General features: G+C 43.7%; 1 protein-coding gene across 2 annotated transcripts in view; it reads left to right on the forward strand.

Moving 5' to 3' along the window:
* Window positions 1-1,541: 1,541 nt before the first annotated feature.
* Window positions 1,542-17,529, forward strand: part of BEND4 (BEN domain containing 4) — a 35,513-nt gene continuing 19,525 nt past the window's right edge. For both annotated transcript variants that reach the window (XM_074950102.1, XM_074950103.1), the window contains exons 1-2: window positions 1,542-2,120; window positions 9,942-10,514. In XM_074950102.1, the coding sequence (XP_074806203.1) occupies window positions 1,706-2,120; window positions 9,942-10,514 (988 nt within the window). In that variant the 5' untranslated portion in view covers window positions 1,542-1,705. The remainder of the gene's footprint in view (window positions 2,121-9,941; window positions 10,515-17,529) is intronic.

Consider the following 17,529-nt stretch of genomic DNA (forward strand, 5'->3'; position numbering starts at 1 on the left):
CAAAATATGATTGACTTTGACGCAATAAAACAGCAACAACTGTAACTGCAGCCTTATTTAGACATTTCTGGCTGCCCCAAAGAATGGAGTCATTCTGCTAGTCAAAAAACCTATTATCTCTATAAAAAGTCCAGCTTTAAGAAGTTTACTCTACTTTTAGAAATGAGATTGGCTTAAGATTTTAGGCTTTAATTACTTCAGTAAGGAGGATTATTTCTCATTTCACTGAGAACAATATAAATAAAATAAATAAATAAATAGGGCTGAAATGGGGGAGCGATGACCACAATAAGTAGCAGCAAAAGCCACGTGATGATAGGGAACTGATCCCTCCCTTAAATCTAAGTAAAGTGCTCTGTAATTTTACTCTAAAAAAACAGTGGGTTTTTTGTTATCCTGAGAAATTGGAGCAGCAGAAGCCGGAGAGGAGTGGGACAGAAGAAGGGAAATGTTAATGCAAAAGATGAAATTGCCTCGCATGAAAGAATGAGCGGTTTGTTATCGTTCATTTTTCTCCAACAGATCATTCAATTTCAGCTGCCTCTCCTCTCAACCAGATCCCCACCATTTCTCAGAAACGTCTATCTCTTGCATCTCATTCTCTTCCTGTCTTTCACCGGTAAATCGTTCTTTCTTAACTGTCCCTCTAACGGTTTGGGGCTGAGAGGAGATGGTAGTCATCCACGTGTCCGGCTCCTTTGAGCAGTTTGCAAAAAGCAGACACAGAGGGGTGTTGCAAATAATGTTAAATGTAATTAATCACTCGGATTCCTAGAAATCTGACATGCATGAGTTACAGTGAAACCGCTTTTATTTCGCCATGAAATGCTTTTGCATAATAAGAAAGAAAATGTCCTCTGTGCCCTAATCAGCTCTGACAGTCCCTGAACTCCCCAATACTTTTATTTATGGCGTTATTTATTTCAACTCTAATAAATGGGAACACGGGCTGCGATGGCAGCCTGCGCGAGGGATGGGGGGTGAATGGCAATTAGACACAGAGGTAGCCTGCAAGGTGCCTGTGCGTGCAAACCTGAGCCACACGCCGCCAGCAGCACGGAGAGAGGGGAAGGGAGCGGAGCTCAGCGTCGGGAGAGGCAGCGGGAGCCGGGCAGCAGCAGCCACAATCACAGCCGCTGCCGAGCTTTGCCAAACTTGCGGGGCCCCTCCCTTCGGATCTCCTCAAAGTTCCGTTTACACGGCAGGGGAGCCAGAGGCGGGGCGAGCGGCAGCATCCTCCCAGCGGCACAGCGGAATCGGTGACCTCCCTCCCCGGGGCGCTTCTCCTTCCTGCTCTGCGGCTCGCCTCGCCGCACAGCCAGAGGCGCTGCAGCCCGCCCCGCGCAGGGCTGTGCCAGGGGCCGGGCTGGGAAGCGGCTGGTCCGGCGCGGCGGAGGCGCCTCCCGCCCGCGGCCCTTGCCCACCTGCCTGGGCGCAGCCCGCCCCGCGGCTAGGCAGGGGGCGGCCGCCGGCTTCGCGGCCGCGCCAAGTCCCGCCCCCCTACCCCCTTATCATTAGCAGCGATTACCCTAAACACTTGCTCTTTGCCTCCCGTCTCCCTCCAGGCATTGGCGCGGCCGCCTGTCAATCACCCCGGCACCCCAGCGCACCGGGCTCCGCCGTGCCACAGAGACAGGCGGCGGCGGCGGCGGCAGACGCAGCCCCGGCGGGAAGGGGGCCGGGGAGCCGCCGCCGGAGCGGCGGGATGCTGATGATGATGGAGGAGGAGATGCAGGCGGCAGAGGAGGGGCCGAGCCTCCCCAGGCTCTACCGGCAGAGGAGCCCCTACAGCGTCCTCAAGACCTTCCCCAGCAAGAGACCAGCCCTGCCCAAGCGCTACGAGAGACCCACCATGGTGGAGCTCCCCCACCTCCGGCCGGCGGGGCAGCCCTTCCCGCCCGCCGCCTCCAGCAGCAGCGAGCCGCACCACTACCCGCCGGCGCCCGGCTCCTACCCCGGCGGGCCCGCCCGAGCCGCCTCGCAGGGCCACCCCAGGACTCCCGCCGCGCCGCTGGGGCCCCAGGCAGCCTCCTCCTCCTCGGCCCGCTACTGCCACGGCCAGCCGGGGGCCGCGGCCAGCGGCGAGGGCGGCATCAGCAGCAGCCTGGAGCTGAGCGCAGGTACCAACTCTTCTCGGCAACTTCGTGCGGCACTTTCCGAGGGGCGGGCGGCCGGGCTGCCGAGCGCCGGGGGAAGGCGGCGGCGGCGGCGGGGGGGCTCCCTCCCGGGGGACAGTCACCCTGCAGCCTGGGGCTACACGGGGGCCGCCCCCGTCCAGGGGGGTCGGGAGCGCACCTAAGGGGGGGCGGGGGAAGAGACCCTGCAAAATGAGGCTTTACCCCCACCACTTGGGGCGGCTGCTCCCCTGTGGGAAAAGGGCTCAGCCTCCCCCCAGCAAGCGGAGGGGCTGTGCTGCCAGCATGGGGAGGATGTGGTGCCAGAGGCATAATTATCTCACGCTTGATAACTAAAGTTCCTGCACACCCCTTGGGAAGTTAAGGGTGGTACCTAACACACATGAAACCTGCCCAGAAAGGAGAGCGAGCCTTCGCTCTCTGCTAGGAAGCAGGGGCGGTTCCCTCTTTCCCCTTGTTGATTTCAAGACCGCGAAGCAAACCTTTCACGCCTTGCCTAAACCTTTTGCCATCACAGGGATTAGTTCCCGGAAGGAAACCCACTCAGAAAAAGCTGCATCAAAGATTGTTGATGCCTTTTCTGGGAGGGCTTTTTCAAAAGCTAATCTTGATGTCTCAGAGAAGTGCTCACCTCAGATTTCTGCCTCTGCACATCAATGTACAGAGACACCACAAGGCAGAAAGCTTCCAGGTTCCCAAGACATCAGTGACTTGAGTCAATGAAATTTGCAAATCAGGGAAGGAGAATGGTCTTGGGCTTTTTGTCATAGAAAGCAGATAATAGAGTGGTTAAGAGGCTATAATTTAAGAAAAAGAAAAATAGACTTCTTGCTTCTTTGCAGTATCTTCACACACTGTAGAGAGGAACAGGAGATCAAAATAATTTTTCTCTAAAGGCGTAACATACTAAGATGTCAATGCATATCTTTCTTCTAGTGGTGGTTTGGAGTTAAAACCTACATAGATCTTGATATGCAACCTAAATTTGGCATCAGGAAATGGGAAATTGCATCTTTAAGCAGAGTACAATCAAAAATGAATTACAATAAATCCTATATAATTGCATAGGTCATTCTCTTTAATGAGATTTTATTAACCTGACTGTCAGGCTTCTGAGTCAGGCAGATATTTTATCTTCTTCAACTGATAAAAGTGTCAGCTATAAACCACCATATAAATATTCATAAATCTACACATCTGTGGCAGCCTATCAGCATCATTCTTTTGGACATTAAAAGCATTCTAATTACTTTCTGTCTAGCAGAGCTGAAATGCTGCCTGTTATAGTATGTGCTTGGCAGGCATGATTGCTTTTGTTTGGCATCACACATAGCAGCATCCTATTTTATATACTGATGGTCCAGAAAATATTCAGGGTGTGACTGAACAGGAGGAAGATTAGGAAGCACCATCTGGTTTTGATAACATTGGGTATATTCACTCATCTGGTAATTTTTGACACATCATTGATTTATTTTAAAAAATTGGATCCTGATTTGGTATGTTGATGTTTGCCTTTGTAACAAATGTGAGGACATTTCTTTACTAAACAGCAGGATAGTCTAGTTAATAGACTATATGGCTATGTTTTAATGCCTATTTTCTCTCCAGTTTAACTAACACATTGGTAATATGCTAAAATTTGTAGAGATTTTAGGGAAGTAGCAAACAAGGTTAATCCTCTATATATAGTCTGAGAATAAACCACTTTGAACAAACTCCATAACCCATGCCACTAGATCATAGTTTTATAGAGGAAGAAGTAGAGAATTTAAATTTAACAGTATTATTTCACTGTCTTATGGAACACAGTCAAGCAGCTACTAACAAACATGATACTTATGATTTCTCTACAGAAGTGGAATACTCTAGAAGATATGTATAACTGTTTGGTAAATAAATGTACAAGGGCTTATTTACAACAGAATGTTCTGCGCAGAAGTCATATCCTTTGAGAAGCAGAAGTTTGGACTTTCTGCTATATTATTGAATCATACAAGTATTTAGGGTCTGCTCCTAAATTTTGCCATTGACTTCAATTCCACACACCCCACCCCCACAGAATAAGAATGCTGTTTGCAGAGTTCAGCACTGTTGAGCTCTTGCCTCATTGCCTGCTCATCCACGCCATACCTTTCATGCAGCTAGCCACACAGGCGTGCAGAACACAGCCTCCATAGTTGTACACTTTATGAGCTAAGCAAGAAGAACCCAGTACAAAGGGAGTGGTGGTCACAAGTGGGGCCAGATTAAGGCACAGGCCTTGTAGGCCTATGTTTAGGACCCTGCATCCTGGAGAGAAATTATATTAGAAGTTCAGCTTTCATTTAAAAATGTCTATAGTTCTTATGGCTCTGAAGAAAATCTTGAAAACATGAACAGAGTATAACCAATGCAGTGATGTCTGCCTGAGTTTGCAGACAGAGCTATTGTTTCAGGCTAAGATGTAAGCTGGTCCACACATCTCTATGTAGTGTTAAGTCCAAGCTCTACTGCTGAGAGTAGGGACTGCCAGCACCATCCTGGCAGATGACTGCCAGCACCATCCTGGCTACACTAGTAAAAAAAGGTGTGCGTTTACAGAGAGGTGGCTGACATGTAAATACTCATTTTCCTGGTAGACTTGACCTGTGCATCAGGAGAAGAGTGCAGTGGGCCTCGTTTAATACACTCTGGCTGCCGGATGAGTACTGGGGAGGCCAAGCTGCAGATTCCAAGGGGTGAGGGGTTCCACTCTCACCTACTGGCCCCAAGGAGAGGGAAGCCCTGCTGCTGCTCCCAGGGTAAGAGAATGGCCCTTTGCTGCCATTCTTGCCTCTCTTGGGAAGTAGAGGATCCCTTCCACCCCCAGTCACCAGACCACTGCACAGAGGTGGGGCCCTGTATTGGGGTATATCTAGAGTCTTGGGTTGCCTTTATCCAGTCTTAGTCACAACTCAGACTCATAGATAGACTCTGATATTCAGGTCTGAAGGGACCATTATGATCATCTAGTCTGAACTCCTGCACAATGCAGGCCACCGAATCTCGCCCACCCACTCCTGCAATAAACCTCTCACCTATGTCTGAGCTATTGAAGTCCTCAAATCATGGTTTAAAGACTTCAAGGTGCAGAGAATCCTCCAGCAAGTGACACATGCCCCATGCTGCAGAGGAAGGCGAAAAACCCACAGGGCCCCTTCCAATCTGCTCTGGAGGAAAATTCCTTCCCGATCCCAAATATGGCAATCAGTTGAACCCTGAGCATGTGGGCAAGATTCACCAGCCAGATACCCATCTAACATTCCATCACAGGCCATTGGGCCTATTTACCATGAATAGTTAAAGATCAGTTAATTGCCAAAATCATGTTTTCTCCTCATAAACTGTCAAAATCAAGCCAAAAATTTGTATTAATAATCCTTGGGCACACTTACTCTAACAAGATCATCATCATCGCCACCCCACTTACTCAGGCCTTTCCTGAGTGAATAGATTTACTGAATTTCAGGGCACACTGCAAGGTATAAGTGTTTTGTTGGACCAATAGACGAAGTGAATTGCAGAGTCAATTGTCACTGTGAGACTACTATACTGTCAGTAACCTAGTGTTCAAAATTTAGGATTATTACCTAGAACATCCCAGTTAGTTTTTAGGTGAAGTTAAAAGTGATGATCTTAATCTATATATCCCTACATGGCTTGGGTTCTGATCATCGTACAAACCTCCTCTCTACAGCTGCATCATCCTGGCTTTTGACTGATTCATAGATATTCTATGCTCAATACGTAGACCACTATTACGCAAGCAGATTGCTGCACTCTTTACTAGCTGTGTTTTAGTAGACGCTTTGTAGGTCATTTTTCAGCAAATCCAACTGGGAGGTAACAAAGGCCCTGGGTCAGAGAGACAGGCATAGGTAACTGTGGCAAGGTCTCTATCTGAGAAGACCGTGAACTCCTAGCCAGATATAGGTAGAAAAAAGTCACACTGCTGCTACCTGAGAATCTAAGAATAGCTTAGTATTTATTAGAAACCCAATCTCCATTAAATCCTTATTGTGCTCAACATTGTACAAACACATTGCAAGCGACCGTCCCTGTCGCAGGGATCTTACAATCTAAGTACCCAACAAAGAGAAAAATATTCATTATCCCCATTTTGTACATGAGAGAACCGAAGCACTAAGGTTGGCAATTTCAAAATCACTAAGGGTTTTGGCCCTCCAAAACCATTAGAAGTTAATAGGAACCAAATGGGAATTGGGCATCCAAATCCCCCATAGCTTTGAAAAATCTTACCCTAAGCAACTTGGCCAAGGTCACATAGGAGGTCTGTGGCAGAGCTAGGAACTAAATCCAGATCTGCTTAGTCACAGTTCAGTATTTTGATCCTAAGACCATCCATCCTCTACACTGAAGAAAAACCCCAGAAGTTACCACTGGGGTAAACATAACACAATTTGGGATGTGACGACAGTGATATTCCACCAACTCACTTCACAAAAAATTTTAAGGTGGTATATGAACCAATGAAGTTTGGGAACTTCTGGTGTAGAGGAAGCAGATATTACATCCACCTTCTCATCTAGATAGTAGTTCTGCTTATGTGTCTAAGGAACTGTCTGGTCTTGTTGAGTTTCAGACACCTCACTCGTAAGTGAAATAGTTCAGCTCGGAACTGTCATTCTTTTAATTGTCTGATCATGATCTATTAGTATTTTATGGGCCTGATCTGGCAAATCCTCACTGTGGACAAAACTCCTGTTGAAGTCAAAGGGAGCTTTGCAAGAGTAAAGACTGGGAGAATCTGGTGTAATAGAATTACAGGGTTAGTGAGGCTTAAGGTAGAGCTAAAGTAATACTAGGATAACTATTGATCCAATTTTAATTCTGTGCAATCATTTCAGCAGAACACTTCTTGGGAAACATATATATATTTCACATTATATCAATTAAGAATCACGGATCGGTGTTATTCAATAGCGTTCATATGAAAAAAACAAACTTATCCATTTCTAAGTGATGATAAACTTTGCACAGTGCTTTCATTTCTAACTGCAGTCTGCAAAAGCTAAAATACTGATTGCTGCAATATGTGCTAAATGGGCAGACCTGTGTGTTTTTTCCATCATAAAATACTAGAATGAAAACTCATTATTCTCTTCTAAACTTTCATTTTTATAATATTAAGAATGGATGAAAATTTTAAATATTTTTCCATATTTGGTGAAGTTGTACTAGATCAGATACTAAATTCAAAATTAAGCCAATACTCTTATTTCCTTTACACTTTGAGCAATTGTCATATTGAGTATGGCAAATGCACTATAATTTTATAAAAATATTTGTTGGAGTATATTGTAGATTTGATCTTTACTGATTTTAATGTACAATACGGTATTCCAACATTTAATTTGAAACGTCAAAATATATATTTTCCTATCTTTTAGAAAAAAAATTGTACAGTGTTTAATCCCATTTCAGTTGTTTTCATATTTTGTCCCCTTGCAACAAGGATGCATAAAGAGTGAGTAACTGCTTCATCAATTGGGACCATGGTGATTAAAATGCAAACAGTAAATACAACTTCAGGTCTGGAATCGGATTATAGGATTAAAATGAATGAAAAATTGCTGTGTATTAGGATTGCAAAATTCCAATCAATATTATCCTTTGATTTTTTTTTTCTTTTTTGCTAAGGGAAGTGAAGAAATGAGACACCTTGAGACTGTTAGTGCTTACATTCTGCCTGACATAAAATAAAAGAGTTATATTTAGAAAGCTCCAGTATCACTATCATTTCTGGAATTTATCTAGGTATTTGTTTACATTGTATCTGGTGGGCTATACCATATGGTTTCTGGTTCATCATTCTAAGGGTTAAAGACAGCAGTACTTAAGGTTTTAATAGAGATAGTAAACAACACTGAATGTGAGATTACACTGAAGTATATAGGTGATGTATATCCAATGAAGTGAGCTGTAGCTCACCAAAGCTTATGCTCAGATAAATTGGTTAGTCTCTAAGGTGCCACAAGTACTCCTTTTCTTTTTGCGAATACAGACTAACATGGCTGCTACTCTGAAACCTATATAGGTATTATGTAGTGTTGCTACTGGGGTACAAGGCTGAGTGCATGGTGCCTTCCATGACTTAAGAGGGCAGGTGTTCCTGTATGTAATAGCACTTTTGTAATGTTGGTTTTGCTAGCTGCTGGGGGTGGGAGGTTTTCCTACCTTTTTAAAATAAAGAAAGGGTGGTAGGAGAAAGCTACTATATATGTTTTAGTCTAGCCCTGCCTCTGGTGCACAGCCTATACAGGAGCTTGTTTGTGGGTCCTCAGAAGCCAGCCTATAGCTGTCATCCTCGTTCCTGTGCCAGGAGATTTCTCCCTCAGCTGGATCCAGGAATTTTAAAGACTTACGCTGGTTTGTCCCTTTTACCTTGTGTAAAGGGGTCAGAATGGTGGAGAGAATCTTAACCCATGTCATTTCAAATGCTCTTCAGGGGGAGTTGTACTAAGCTCATGAGGAGCAAGTAGATTTTTCCGCGAATAAACAGCCTTGTGGAGCTAAGAGATGCACCAGCTCTTGAAAGCATGTGGGGGAGTCTGTTTTTTCATGCTAACTGTGTGGTGTTGGGCCCTGTCACCTTCTTTAAAAATTATGACCAAGATTTTTAAAAGCAGCTAAGGATGTTAGGTGCCTACCTTGAGATACCTTAAAGGTGCTTGATTTTCAAGGGGCCTGCTGTGTTCATCACTTTCTGAAAATCAGGCTATTTTCAAGGTGTCAAGCTGGACTCCCAAAAACACAGACACACATCGCAGTATTTAAGGGAAACTAACATCTCTAGATTCAGGAATGAGTCAAGTGCTCACGCTTGAATCAGTGGAATCTGGACATATTCAGAGTCTAGAGTGGGAGGAGGAGATGCAAGGTCTAAGCACAAAACTAAACACAGCAAGGAACAACTCATGCTTGGAAGGTTTGGTGGGAAGTGGGGAGCATAGAGCACAAAAATTAAGTAAGTATCTAATCTAACGGCAGAGGTGGAAGTGAGCTGGTACAGCATACCAATAAGGAGTGGCTGCCGGTACCGGCCTGTACACAGCTGACATTAAAGTGCTGCCACAGAAGTGCTTTAACATCGCCCCCCACTCCCCGGCCAAAGCTACCGACAAGAGGGGCAAAAGGGGCAGCTGCCCCGGGGCGTGGCAATTTAAAAGGACGTGGGGCTCCTGGCCACTGCTGCTACCACAGCAGCGGCTGTAGTCCCAGGTCCTTTTAATCACTGCCAGAGCCGCAGGCGGCGCAGGCTGGGCAGCATGGAAGGGCTGGCTTGGGGAGACTGACCCCCAGCCCCGCCTTTTCTGAGGGGGGGGCGGAGCCAGGCCCCCATACTGGTAAGTCTTATCTTACTTTCACCCCTGTCTCACAGCTTGTTTTGCTACAAGACAAATATTTATTTGGCCTTACACCTGTAACAAATTGTATGAAATGTGTTTTCTTCCCCATTTTCTTGTCTTAGTCACTGCTTAGTGCAGTACTCTTTCAGAGGGATTATCAGCCCAATGCACTCCTGATTAACAGCAAGGTCACCAGGGTACTCTCAGAATAGAAGCAAAGTAAGGATGATTTTAAAATCGCAAATGTTACCAAAGTATTAGCGTGGGAAACAATTTTAATATGTTCAAAAATACAATGTAAACTGCTCTAAATCATTAGTGCGTGTGTGTGTGTGCGCGTGAGAGAGAGACTAGCTAGTACTGTCTGACATCTTTTGCTTGAGTTTGCTGTGATTCATCTTTTCTTCTGTTTCAGAGAGTCGTATGATTCTGGATGCCTTTGCCCAACAATGCAGCCGGGTTCTTAATCTTTTAAATTGTGGTGGAAAACTACTGGACAACAATCACTCTCAGTCCATGATTTCTTGTGTAAAGCAGGAAAGCACAAGCTATAGTGAAAGACAAGAGCAGTGTCAGCTGGGGAAAATGGTCCATAGTCAGACGTCAGACAATTTAGACGTAGAAATGCAGTATATTCAAAAGAAACAACAAACCTCAGCCTTTCTGAGGGTTTTTACTGATTCCCTTCAAAACTATTTGCTTTCTGGGAGCTTTGCATCCCAGAACACCTCATCAGTAAATGATTTTGGCCATTTGGCAGATGTGGATCCACTTTCAGCCTCTCCAGTACACACTTTAGGTGGATGGACATCCCCAGCAACCTCTGAGTCCCATGGTCACCCATCATCATCTACACTTCCAGAGGAGGAAGAGGATGAGGAGGAGGAGGAGGAGGGATACTGTCCCCGATGTCAAGAGCTAGAGCAGGAGGTAATTTCACTACAACAAGAAAATGAGGAACTCCGGAGAAAACTGGAAAGCATTCCAGGTAAATATTCCCAGGCCATGTACTATTTTATTTATGTTATCAAATTTACTTTATGTAATATACTGTACCGAGATTATAGTATTAAAACTAGTTTTTAAAGGGGTATATTGGGGGTTTCATTAGCACTTACCAAAAGAGAGGAACTCGTGTTAAGGCTCCAACCGTAACTTCCACAGTTGTGCCAGCTATTACACTTAATTTTGCATCATATACTATATTATCTGCTGATTAAGTCTGGCAGTTCATATGGACATTTGACACATTGTGAGTTCTAGATAGAATGTAATCATAACTCTGAATTTGCTTAGTTTGGGGGTATTTAAGTCATTGTAAGTAGGTTGTCGTGGTACTTTAAAATACATGCTTTCATATTGCTGGCCTCTGCTGTTATTTAAATGGCGATTATAATTTGCAAACCTATTTTCCTCTTTTCTTAAGAGGACATATTCAAAGGTCACACATGTCCATCTTTTCAACAAAGTGGATACAAAATTTAAGTTGATCTTTATCCTCCTAAAAACACACCCAAGCCATCAAACTTAAAAACATTCCCCCCCAACTCTTCCCACACATCTCCAGGAAGAGCATGGGAAAAGAGAGTGTCTTTGCAATATGCCTTGAAAGTTGAACTCTGTCAGACCAAAGCAGGGAGAAAGAGGCCAATATACGTTCCACAATAGAAAATCCCTCACTGATGACGCTCTCCACGCTTTTTTAAACCTTGGGGCTATTAGCATTTGAGATCAGCTGAGGCGTTTGAGCTGTGGTATCACATAAGAATATAGTGTCTTGAATCCAAGCCCATTAGACCTTAAATATAGGTTAAAAACCAAAACCTTGAGTAGTACCAGAAACAGATAGGAAGCTAGTGAAGACTAAAGGACACATGTAACATGCTCCTTTTTGGACACACATAAAACTAGTGAATTGCAACATTCTGCATTTGCTAAAGGTTTTGAAAGTTCTTCAGGTGTAGCCCCATATAGAGTGCATAACAGTAATCCACCAGAGACATGAGAAAGGCATGGATACTGTAGCGGGCTGCACCTGAAGAAAAAAATATCACAACCTGCTAGCCAAGCACAAATAAAAAAAAAGTACCTTTGGCCCCCAGTTGTTTGAACATCCTGATGAAGATCCAAAAGACCCCAAGTTACAAATCTGAACCAAAAAAGTGATCAAAGCACCTTACATAGCTTTCACTGCTCCTCTTGGTCTTCCCCTCAGCTGCCAATGTTGTGTCTTATCTGGTTGATCCTCGGTCAGTGAGCTCTCAGCAAGTGTGACCATACTGCCTGGAGGGGCCACACTGAGAATGCCTACTCAAGACAAACTGCAAGGAATAGGGCAGACAATTCCAAAAACTGGTGGTCTATTCTATAATTAGATTCACCAACCCAGCAACAAAACAGCTTCTGTAATACCACACTTGTTATCAAGAAAGCCAAAATACAGTTCCCTTTAAGCAATACAGCCTTTATCTCCCCTTAAGACAGCCAAATCTAATATAATGAGAGATTATTAACCCTATTCACCGTACTTAAAATTTTACCAATCCCAAGGGACCGGACACACTGCTCACCAGGTCAATGAATATTTCAGATCTCACCCAAATACACTATTACAGCAAATCCTTATTAACTAAATCTAAAATGTATTAATCAAAAGAAGAGAGAGTTGCTATGGTTAAAAGATCAATATACATGCAGATCTGAGTAAAGTTCTTAGGTCAGTTTCATAGCAGAGATGGTGAGGCTGCAGATTTGTAAAAAGTCCTTCTGGAGTGAATTTAAAAGCATAAAGTCCAATAGACAGTCCATGTGTAGAGTTTGTTCAAATTCTTCCATGAGAATTCCAGGATGGATCCAGAGTAAACCTGGAGACCTCAGGCTTGAGACTTGGACTTTCTCTGTCAAAGTTTAAGCAGATCTGGGATGAAAAGGATCAGGCCTGAAGCTTCTTTTGTACTTTAAGGCCAATGGATAAAAGCCTCTCGACAGCAATGGTCCTAACAGGCCTTCCTTAGATGAAGAATGGATAATGCATATTGTTGCTTTGAAGCGAATCTCTGTTTCCTAGGCATACACTGCTAACTATTTGTATTCTTTAGCGTAAGACAATTAACCATTCAAACAGGTCACAGGAGGTTTACTATGTGGAATTATGAGGTTCAAAGAGAAATGAAGGACAATAATATTATTAACACTTAAGTCCCATCTAAAGGATATCCTCTTTTGATTTCTGAATCAATAGAATACAGTAATCAAGCACTGTGAGACAGGAACAGAATTTTAGCATCTACAAGGTAATTAGATCACATTGTCTGTGTTTACCTATATCTTGTTAGAAGTTTAACAAAACATACTTAATTTGATTCTCTAACAATACAGGCATACATATTAAGGATCCCTAGTCTATTTAACATGATTTTGATAAACAGGGCCATTCCTTGCAGATAGTTACCATTTCAGTGTTGTTCTAATATATCCGTAAGTGTTGCTTCCAGGTCACCCAGCCTGCTGGTTGCTTAACCCTCACTGGCTCAGCGTTGCAGCTAGTTACTGGCAAATCTCATCAGCTACATCAGGGGTGGCCAACCTGTGGCTCCAGAGCCACATGCAACTCTTCAGAGGTTAATATGCGGCTTCTTGCATAAGCACCAACTCCGGGGCTGGAGCTACAGGCACCAACTTTCCAATGTGCTACAGGGTGCTCACTGCTCAGCCCCTGGCTCTGCCCCAGGCCCCAGCCCCACTCCACTCCTTCCCCCAAGGGGAAGCCCTGGCTCCTTCTCCTGAGTCTGCTGCACCCTTGCTCCCCCCACCCTCCTGCATACCACAAAACAGCCGATCGCGGTGGGCGGGAGGTGCAGGGATGGAGGGTTAGGTGCTGATTGGCAGTGCTGCTGGCAGGTAGGAGACACTGGGGGTGGGAAGAGAAGCTGACGGGGGGCTGCTGATGTGTTACTGTGGCTCTTTGGCAATGCACACTGGTAAATTCTGGCTCCTTCTCAGGCTCAGGTTGGCCACCCCTGAGCTACACTCTCCAGGTTGGATGAGCCAGAAACAGTAGTACAGGAGAAATTCCAAAGGCAATGCAGCTTACACTGCCTCTCAATATCCACTAACAGCTTCATATGCCACATTGGGTAGGAGGGATGACAAGATTGAACTCTGAGGTACCCAACATGAGAGAATCCTCACTGCAGAGCTCACAATACTACCTGTAAGGTCAGAGATTCATAGAGTTTAAGGCTAGAAAAAGATCAGATCATCTAGTCTGATCTCCTGTGTATCACAGAGGCTATTACATTTCATTCAGTTACCTCAGTATTGAGCCTAATAAATTCTTGTCTTTGACTAAAGCATAACTTGCATTTGGCTAAAGCATATCTTACAGAGAGGCATCTCGTCCGGATCCAAAGACGTCAAGAGACAGAATCTACCACCTCCATTGATAGTTTGTTGTAGGTTAATCACCCTCACCTGTTTAAAAAATGTGCCTAATTTACTTGAATTTGCGTGGCTTCCGCTGCCAGACATTAGTTATTGCTATGCCCTTCAGTACCCAGGATTTTCTTCCCCGAGCATCAAACTCTCCTCTCCACCTCTCACTCTTCTTTTTGAGAAGCTAAACAGATGGATCACTTTAAATCTCTCACTGAAAGGCAGTTTCTTCAGCCCTCAAAATATTTCTGTGGCTCTTGTCTGCACCCTCTCCATTTTTCAACATCCTTTTTAAAATGTTGACACCAGAACTGGACACAGTATTCCAGTGTCACACACACACAGTAAAATAACCTCCCTACTCCCCTGTCTATACCACCAAGAATTGCATTAGCCCTTTTTGCCACAGCATTGCACTCAGCGCTCATGTTGTTGCTTGTCTACCATGACCCCTAAATCCTTTTGAGAGTCATTGCTTTCCAATATACAGGCCCCCTCTCCCCCATTCTGCAGATGTGATCTGCATTCCTTGTTCCTAGATATAACTTTGCATTTGACTGTATTAAAAAACACATTTTGTTTGAATGGGACCAAGTTATTAAGTGATCCAGATCACTGCGTGACTGCCCTGCCCTCATAAAAATTTGGCAGAGTGGTAAATAATGATGTCATCCACAAATGTTATCAGCCTTGTTTTTATATTTACTTCCAAGTTATTGAAGAAAATATTGAATAGTGTCAGGCCTCGTATTGATTCCTGCAGAAGTCATTAGAAACATGCCCTTCGATGAGGATTCCTCATTGATAACTACTTTTTGAGATCTGTCACTTATCAGTTCTTAATCCATTTCTTGTGTGCTCAGATATTTTATAAAGACTATTTTTAATTGGAATGTTGTATGGTACTAAGTCAAATTCTCTACAAATATCGAAGCATATTACATTGACAAAGTTACCTTTATCAACCAAAAACATGTAATCTTATCAAAGGTTGAAATCAGATTTGTTTTGACAACACCTATTTTCCATAAAACCATGTTGGCTGGCTTTAATTTTTTCCTATCCTTAGTTCTTAATTAAATCTCATTTAAATTTTCCATTATTTTGTCCTGGATTGGTGTCAGGCTAACTTGCCTATAGTTACCTGAGTCATCTGGCTTGCTTTTCTTATTTTAAAAAGTAATTAGAGTCACTCAAATGTAGTTCTTTATAGTCCTACCAGAGATGGTAGGCATATCAGAAACACCTTATCTATGATCTATCAAAGGCTACTGAAAAAAAATCTAGAATATATGTGCATGGATAGATCATTAGCATTTAATCAACAGAAGATCAACAGATAAAACCAGCACTGTCTGCATAACATACATAGGCCTAAAATCAAAATGACAAGAGTCAGTGAAATCTAAGGACTTTGGGTACTGCTACAGTTGCTTTGCTACCATGGAGGACATGAGTCCACATTGTAGGCCAAAGTGCCTCAAAAGTTCCAAAAGCGCCAAGGAATGAGTCTGCTTAAAGATCAAATAGAGAGGATGTCTCATTTGTTGTCCCACATTCTGACTTCACTCCAGTGTGGTTCTGCCAGCACAGAGGCTGACTGACTAGTCTGAATCAGTGTGATCTTATCCACAGACTAGTTAGCAAATTCACAGCATGAGACACTCGTCTGTGTAACTGAGCAGACGACTCTGATCGGCAGAAGTTTTTTGGGGGGCGAATCAAGACTTTGCAGGGTTTATTAGGGAACCAAGGAAACTTCATCACAAGATTCAATAATTCTTTGTGGCAGTATCATACTGTAACAACCCTCCGCCCCCACCAGTGCTCCAAATTTTTTCTTTACTGTTTCATCTGTTGCAGGCTGTCTGTGTACCATGGTGACCTGTTAGAGTAATGCAGATGAAGAGATGGTTTAAGGGGACACTATGTCAGGACAGAGGCCATTATAATGTCCTATCAGATCACTAAAAGAGTGCTTTACCGACTGCATACTTTTTTCCTTCAATGCTGTATGGAACCGAACTGGTTCTGTTAGCCTCCGAAGACAGACCAATAGAATACATTTTTTTGAAGTAGGCTTGAATGGGAAATTTATGGTCTGTCCTCAAAATGGACTATGACACTCCTGGTGGCAACATTATAAATAAAAGATAAATGCAACAATCTGCTCCTTCTCCTCTTCTATAGTGGTCTCAGAACAATTCTCTCCCTTTCTTTCAGATAGTGAGTATTTTCTACTTTTTGGTATGCAACCTCCACCCCACCCCACCCCCCCATGTAGCATCAAGGAGAGTTTGCATTGTGAAAATGGATGCGGCAGCACATTGTTAACAAGAGCTATGCAAAACACCATTTGCACTGCTGACAAAAAACAGGGGTGGGGGCGGGTTTTCTGGAGATATACAAAAGCAATGAAGTGGTTACTTTGGTAGAATTTTTACAGAGGAAAAACTATACCTGGAACATTTATATACAGATGGGAAAAAATTAAGACTTTCTGCCACCAACTCCTCTCCTCCACCCACTAAGGTCCTACATTGTCGTTTCAGAGGTCCCCAGTCTAGTGGCATCCTTTCACCTTGTAGTGTGCCCAAGAGAGTCAGTCGTAGGTAGACTGCCTGAAAGCATGTTATGAAACATGCTGTTTGTTCACCAAGTAGTTGAGGGCATACAGAATGGGGCAAGGTACTACGTGTAGGTAAGATTTACTCATGTATATGGCTAAAACTGAGACGATTACAATAGTAAAATGGACAACTTATTTGTGAAGCTCTGAAGAGCCTATTATCAAATATTTGTTCCCATGTAGGTACTTAATCTAGTAAAGGCATAACACAATCCAATGGGTGGAAGTTGAAGTTAGGCAAATTCAGGACTGAAAAATAAGACATTAACAGAGAGTAACTACAAGAACAATGTACCAAGAGTTGTGATGGATCATTGGCAAGTTTTAAAGCAAAATTGGATGCTTTATCTAAAAGATGTGCTCTAGTCCAATCACAGCTACTGGATTTGAGTCAGGAATTAATTCAGGGAAGTCCTGTGGCCTATGTTATGCAGGAGGTCAGACTAGAATAGATCCATGTACAACCTGGATCTGAGGCACGATTAAGTGCCCCAGCGATTCAGTTCTTACATAGAGTTTCACAAATTGTGAATGCCTCACAGCTTTAATAATAATCCACACACTGCTTCCATTCTCACTGTGACCAAAAGGGAGGTGGCATTACTAAGTGGTTAAAGAAGAGGTCTGGGAGTCAAGAGATCAGGGTTCTCTTCCTGGCTTTGGTTGCTGTGTGACCTGGGGCATACCACTCAGCGTGTGCATGTGTGAAAGTGATACAAGGCAATTTATGGGCAGAGAGTTTTCGGGAGGCAACACAGTGATAGCCACAGAAAATGTTCCAGTTATTTCTTCATGGGGGAGTGGATGAAGAAATTTAAAAAGGTTGGGGACTAACAAGAGAAGTTGTGCACGAAAGCCAGAGGGTGAGCAGGGTAGATTGGGCAGCCACAGAAGATATGAAAAATAAGTTTTTTCATTGCTGTTTTTTTTTTTAAAGCCT

This window comes from Natator depressus, chromosome 4, assembly GCF_965152275.1.
Source record: "Natator depressus isolate rNatDep1 chromosome 4, rNatDep2.hap1, whole genome shotgun sequence".
NCBI classification, from domain to species: domain Eukaryota; kingdom Metazoa; phylum Chordata; order Testudines; family Cheloniidae; genus Natator; species Natator depressus.